At 53.1% G+C, this 6,756-nt stretch overlaps 1 protein-coding gene across 1 annotated transcript in view; it reads left to right on the plus strand.

Moving 5' to 3' along the window:
* The window catches only part of PLXNA4 (plexin A4), a 365,212-nt gene that overhangs the window by 14,262 nt on the left and 344,194 nt on the right, over positions 1–6,756 (plus strand). The window contains 1 exon segment of the mRNA XM_021709797.1: positions 3,398–3,580. Coding sequence (XP_021565472.1) covers positions 3,398–3,580 — 183 coding nt within the window.

Below are 6,756 nucleotides of genomic sequence, written 5' to 3' on the forward strand. Positions count from 1 at the left end.
CACACACACACACACACACACACACACACACACACACATACACGTACCTCCTATGAGCCAAGCACTAGGCCAAGGGTATGCAGATACATAAAACATGGCCTTGTCTTTGAGCTCCTAATACCTGGAGTGCGGTGGATCATCTGTCTTAATTTATACCCCACACATTCTATGAGGACATGTGAATATCAAGCATCTTTCTGAGAGGGACTCAGGGCTTGGCCCTGTCAGGGCTCTGGTCTGTGGACAGGGTTGCCCGAGTGGGCCCTACATATATCCCCATGCCATGGACCCCTATTTCCTTCCCTTGTAAGGAGGGAGTTGGTTGATATCTAATAAACAAGCTTTATGACAGTGGCCATCATGCAGTTGTATTTGTGGAGTGATAAGGGGCCAGCCCTGTGCCTCGAGCACAGCTGGGTTCCTGGGCATAGTGGAGACTGATCTTGGCTTCTCTGATCTTACCGTTAATGGGACCCAGGGGGAGGCTCAGGCAGACCAGAGCAAACATTCTCTTTTCCTGTCACCCAGGGTGCTCAGGAATCCACACCAGCCTCACCTGTTAGAGGCTTTCACCAATTAACCTTCCCTTCTGGGCTGGACAGCCCCATCTGCTGCGTCTGCCTCCCCGTCCTGGTACATGCTGTGCTTGGAGGCCATGCCGAGTCAGGAGACATGTGAAGGCCATGCCTGGCGGCCGTTCTACCCCCATTCTGGGCAGGATTTCCACGGAAAGCACCCACATGAAATATCTTACATGGGAAGCAGTGCTTTCCAGTCCACTGTGGCCGCTGCTCCTGTTACCCTACCTGTCTGATAGCCAGAGGATGTCAGGGTCAGAGAACAGCAGGAGCAAGTTGTGCAGGAGCCAGCGGCTGGGCTGCCACTTGGACCCAAGTTCTGTGACTTTTCTGCCGCTTGAATGATAAAAATCCCTCCCCACCTCCCGCAGCGTGGAGGAAGCCAAGAGTACAGTTACCTCCAGCCACAGTTGGGGGTCCTGGCAACCACACAGACCTGGACTGTGCTTGGTCAGAGGCTTCAACGGCTGCTTCATCACCTGGAGCCCCACTCAGAGAGAGAGCTGACTCATGGGAAGCTTAGGGGGAGAGCCGTCATCACCCTAGATCTTGCTCAGGCCTCTTGGTGCATGAGGCCCCACAGAGGACGGGGCTTGCTGGTTCCTGACTTTCTGCTGATTTAATGGTGCACTTGACCAGATGTGTGCCTTTTTGGTAGGTGGCTGTTTGCTTGTGTTTTTGCCCGGCCAAAGGGGGAAGCTATTTGGTAACCCGGAAATGCAATACCGGGGGCAGAGCCTCCCTTGGGTTCTTGAGGTCTGTGTTTGCGGCGGGGGAGGTGGCAGACTGTGAAATGTGGACTGCCTTTCCTCCTGCCTCAGTTTCCCCTGTGCAGTGTGAGCAGCCTTTCAGCCCCATCTACTTGGAGAATGGGTCATAACAGGCAGGACACCATGTCTGCTGATGACAAAAGTCCCGCAGCACAGTTAGGCCCAAGACATTCAGGGATGCAGATGCCTTGTGAGCTGGAGGCAGAAGATTCATGGGTCCTGTGAGTCCTGGCACCCCTTCTGCTCCCGAAAGGCCTAGCATGTTGCCATGGTCGAATCCAGTGGGGATGGGGCAGTCTCTTCCCTTTGCCTGGATTTTTCCTTCCTCCTGTTCTTCTCTTACCCTCCATCACCTATCCCCTCATCATTTCCTCATGCCAGGGAGGAGTGACACAGATCATACTAGCTCTTGGACTCCCTCCTAAACTTGACTCCTGAAGGAGAGGAGACAGTGTCGTTTTGCCTGAGTTGGTGGACCAGACCACACAGGAGAGGCCAGACATCTGCTCTGCACATGGCCTGCCTGGCTCGCCCCCTCTCTCCCCCTCCTCCTGGCTGCCCCCACCCAGGGAGGAAGAAGAGGAGAGGTCAGAGAGGGGCTTGAGATACTAGCACGCTGTCATCCTTGGACACACAAGGCCTGCCCACCCCTCACCTGGGAGTGTGCGGAGCAGCCCCCAGGACCCCAGAGAGCTCCGAGTTGACTGGTTTCACATACTCCCTGGCGGGAGCCTGCCTGCTGTTTTCCAGATACCTTTTCTTCTGGCTGGACTGAAGTCTTTAAAAAAGTGACACCTTGTATTTCATTTCACTCCTTTGTTTGAAAAGTCCAAAGACATTTACTGGCGTGAGCGCAGGTGGCTTTATGAGAGCCCATCAAAAAGCAGGGACTGTTTCCTTCATCTTTACGGAGTGGAAAATACAAGCCAGGGAAGGGGGAGTGAGTCTCTGAGCCCACACAGTTCTTCCAAGAAAGAGCGGGAAATCCGTCATGAGCTCTGGTGTCCTAGGAAGGTCGGTGCCCAGCCAGGTCTCCATGGGGGCCTTGCCATGCCCCAGCACCCCAGGACCCGGCTAGGACCCTCGGTGACATGAGGCACCTGGGAGCCTGGTGCAAAAGATGGCGACTCAGCCGGAAATGCAGCTGGGGAGATTGGCCCAAAGGCTTCTCCTGGTGGTGTCTAACTCCTGAAATTGTACTTCCTAGAGGCAGGAGCGCACTTTGGATTGGTGTCTCATAGAATTTCTAGCGAATATTCTCTTTAAGGAATGCTAGTAGGCGTTCCAGTCAAAAGTGGTTTAGGGAATATGATATTTAGGAAAGACTGAGATAAGGTTAAACATAGTTCTTAAAAAGATGCTTCAGTCCTTTCATGCCACAAATCATTATGAATCTCTCAGATGGTGTTAGGATGATTCCCAGAAATGTGCCGGAGGAGACCCTGTGTGTGGAACTCTGGGAAGCACTGGTATTGGTATGACGAGACTGGGCTGCCCCCAACCCCCGCCTTTAGAAGAAGCAGGGAGCCTGTGCCTGGGCTGGCGAAGCATCCCATGAGGCCCATTGAGTTCAACTCTGAGCCTTTCTTTACGCAACCAATAGTCTGTGTATGCCTCTGCCCTGATGGTGTCACTCACGTAGGAATGTTTCTTGTTGGCTCTTCCACATTGCCATGCCCTCTCCTGTGTGTCTGGTGACGTCTGTAGACCACATCCCTCTTGGGCTGTTGCAGAACTGTCTTTTCCTGGTGATGATGGCGGTGACCAAAATGGTACCTGGAGGCCCTGTAGGAGGGGCAGAGAGCCATGGACAGCGGCAAAAGGAAACCCCGAGGGTCTGTGCTCTTGACTGTGTTCCTGCAGCTGTCTGCACAGGTGACTCTTCACAGGTCACCTCTTTTCTCTGGGACTGAGTTTGTCATTTAAAAAAGGAGGGAGCTGCACCAGATGGCTGTCTCTAAGGGTTCTTCTAATGCTTGCTCCCTGGCTCCACACCTCTGCCAGCTGCTCTGATTGTGCCCTCTGATCTTTCTCTTTTTCTGTTTTCAGCTCTTAACCATTGATGATAATTTCTGCGGCCTGGACATGAACGCCCCCCTGGGAGTGTCCGACATGGTGCGAGGCGTTCCCGTCTTCACGGAGGACAGAGACCGCATGACTTCTGTCATTGCGTACGTCTACAAGAACCACTCTCTGGCCTTTGTGGGCACCAAGAGCGGCAAGTTGAAGAAGGTAGGAGTGTGGGGTAGCCCTCACAGTTGTTGTGAAGATAGCCTGTCCTGCTGGGGTGGGGAGTTTCTTGCCCTCTCTACCACCATGGTCTGTGGGCCGGAGAAACGGGTTTGCACACGGGAGGTGTGCAGCTGTTGAGTCATGATTGTTGCTGTGTCTTTCTCTGCCTCTGTACCAAGATTGTTGAGGGTGTGGATGTGCCCCTTCCTGAGAGCGGTGTGTCATGGGAGGGGTCAGCTGGGCCTCGCTGGTTGCTCTAGGTGGTGCAAGTGGTTCAACTTGGGCTTGTGTCCTTAGGCGAGGCGTGTTGGCATCTGTGTGTCTGGGGAAGGTGGGCAGGAGGAAGGGACATTCCTGCTCCCCTTGTGCCAGCTCTTCTGGCTGCCACTCAGGGAATAGATGGAGGAACACACAGACCTGTGAGAGTTGGTGATAGAGCTCAGAGTCAAGTTGTAGGACAAGGACACCACGGGTGTGGTGGGGGCATAGACATGGCTCTCAGAGGGTGGAGTAGTTTGCAATGGGCTCTGACCACTCCTCTGCATTCTCTGCAGGCTGGCAGAGTGTGGGCCCTGGGTGATCTTGGCTTGTCAGTCATGCTGAGTGGAGTGCTCTGTGCTCGACTTCTCGTCTCCTGTGTTGGAGCTGGCCTGTGGCATGCCCTCCTCAGTTGGGCTAATGTCTTTCTGAGATGGTAGCAGGAGATTCTACTTTCCTCTCCCAGGAAACACTGGTGACTCTCTGGGAAGCTCCTGACTGCCTTATCTCGGTTTCTCTTGGGATTCTCTGGACGTGGAGTGATTCAGACTGAGTAGAGGCTCTGCCTGATGGAAACTGAGCCTTGGTCCCTCCTGGCTCTTTGCTGTATTTCTGGGCATTGGTTCCAGATGGTCATGTGGAGACATTCTGTGTGTGTCTGGAGGACTGTGTGTGTGTTAAACCCTGCTGTGCTGTTTGTGATTTGACATCTCCGCGGAATAGGTTGTGGGTTGGGAATGTAAAAGTGTGGAGGGCAGGAGGCGAGAACGCTGTGTGTGTAGAGTAATGCTGTGGGCAGCATCTGGGAAAGAAACTGCGTGGTCTGCTGAGATGCCATGCTGCTCTGCGGGGTGGTACTTACCATGTGCCATGCGCTCAGCGCTGCCCAGAAAGTGGCAGCCACCTAACTTGAGCACACAGCTGAAAAGCAATCCAAGCATTGTCTACACATCCTTGAGAAAAGTATCTCTTGGCTCCCTGCCTTCTTGCAAAGAACAGGGTGAACGTCACTGCAGCTTTTCTTTCTCAGACTCCCTGCTGTGAGTTTTGCTCTTGTGTTAAACAGAGTTTCGTGGATGTCCATGAAAAGACACTGTGGGGTGTGGCCTGTTGTCCCCATGTGGCTCCTGTGTCCATCCATTGTGGCCTCCCTGGGGCTTCCTTTGTGTCCCTGGTCACATGTCCCCCAGTGGCTGCTGGGAATTCTGGTCAACTTCCACGCCTTCCCCTCCCTGTCTGTGGCTTCCCACTTTGGTGGGTGAGAAGATTAGAGGGCCACACTTGCTGGAATGGTGTCTAACATGCCCTGGTCTCCACCATGGAGGAATGCATGAGGTTTCTGGCGGGGACCTTGGGAGCGCTTCTGCCGGTTCAGGTGGCTCAGTGACTCATTGGCACTTGATGGGTCTGGTTTGCTGGAAAAGTGGGTTTTAATGCCAGTGGCAGTGCTGTCTACAATCCATACCTTGAGACCTGCTTCCCTTGTAGTGAAAGTGTGGAAGCCAGCAACAAGGTGCTGTAGCACTTTTCCAGTAAGCCAGCACTCAGGGCAGTGCAGACCCAACTTCTACCGCCCTCAAGATCCCGAATCTCCGAATTTCCTGCCAGTGGCTAGAGTGTCATTCACTTGCTGACAAGGCAGAGTAGACCCTGGATGAGGATGTTTTCATTTTGTATAGAGAGGTAGAGTCTTCCTCTGTCACCCAGGCTGGAGTGCAGTGGCACAATCGTAGTTTACTGCAGCCTTGAACTCCTGGGCTCAAATGATCCTCCTGCCTCAGCCTCTGGAAAGCTGGAACTACAGGTACATACTATCATGCCTGGCTACTTTTAGAATATTTTATGGAGACAGGGTCTTACTATCTCACTATGTTGCTTGGGCTGGTCTTGAGCTCCTTGCCTCAAGCAATTCTCACACCTCAGCCTCCCAAATCACTGGGATTAAAGACTTAAGCGCTGCACTTGGCCTGAATTTTTTTTGTTGTTGGGGGGCCAGGGTTATTTTCTGAGCTGGTTGGACAGTAAATGGTGTCACTGAAATAAACACTAAGAGTTCAGTGCACATAACAAAACCAGATAGTTATTTTCCTTTGAGGGGGAGGGGAGGACGTGTTTCCTGGCCATGGCTGCCTTGTAAGCCCAAGACAGATGACTTGTATATTTGCAAGATTGGTGTGGGGGTGGGTAGGGGTAGACAGTGGCACTCTCTCCCCTGTGCACGCCAGTCCCCTGACAACAGTCAGGTGCAGCCTGTCTCACTGAGTGTGGGAAAAGAACACCCTAGGAGCCTGGGCCAGTGAAGTGCTCAGAAACCAGTGCCCTGGGGCAGAAAGGGCAGAGCCCAGAGGTAAACCAAGTGATAATGCCAAGCAACGTGCCACACCCACCCAGGAGGCCAGGCTCATGAACCTCAGGCCGGAAATCTCCATCTCTTACTGAGGTGGGTCTCAGGACAGTTAGTTTCAACTGTCTGGGACATTCGGCCTAATTTCCAGAGCAGTAGTGGACTGGCGAGACTTAGACACTTGAAAGGCATGAGCGGAGGGTCAGGTGGGGCATGAGCCCTCAGGTCTCCTGGGGATGCCAGGCCATCAGGGAAATCAGACTTTCTGCCCCATGGACTCCAAGTGGCAGTTTTTAAATAGTTTTGCTCAGTCCCGGCTCTTGTCTCGCAGACTCAGCATAGCTGGCCCAGGGGACAGTCTGAACTGGGAGAGGAAGGCTGGGCCACAGAGTGTGTTGTTTGAAATAATAAAAAGCAAAAGTGACCCATTTGTTTATTTTTTTCTAAACAATAGAATTCCCTACCACCACGCCCCTTCCCTTGCAATAACTCCAACTCACTGTTCCCAGAGGTTATCAGGACCACGGTCACCTTTTGGGCAGGGGCCCAGCCCTGACAAGCTATGGGGCTGTGG

This window comes from Carlito syrichta, unplaced genomic scaffold (assembly GCF_000164805.1).
Source record: "Carlito syrichta isolate Samal-C Ts95f unplaced genomic scaffold, Tarsius_syrichta-2.0.1 Scaffold286999, whole genome shotgun sequence".
Classification (NCBI taxonomy): domain Eukaryota; kingdom Metazoa; phylum Chordata; class Mammalia; order Primates; family Tarsiidae; genus Carlito; species Carlito syrichta.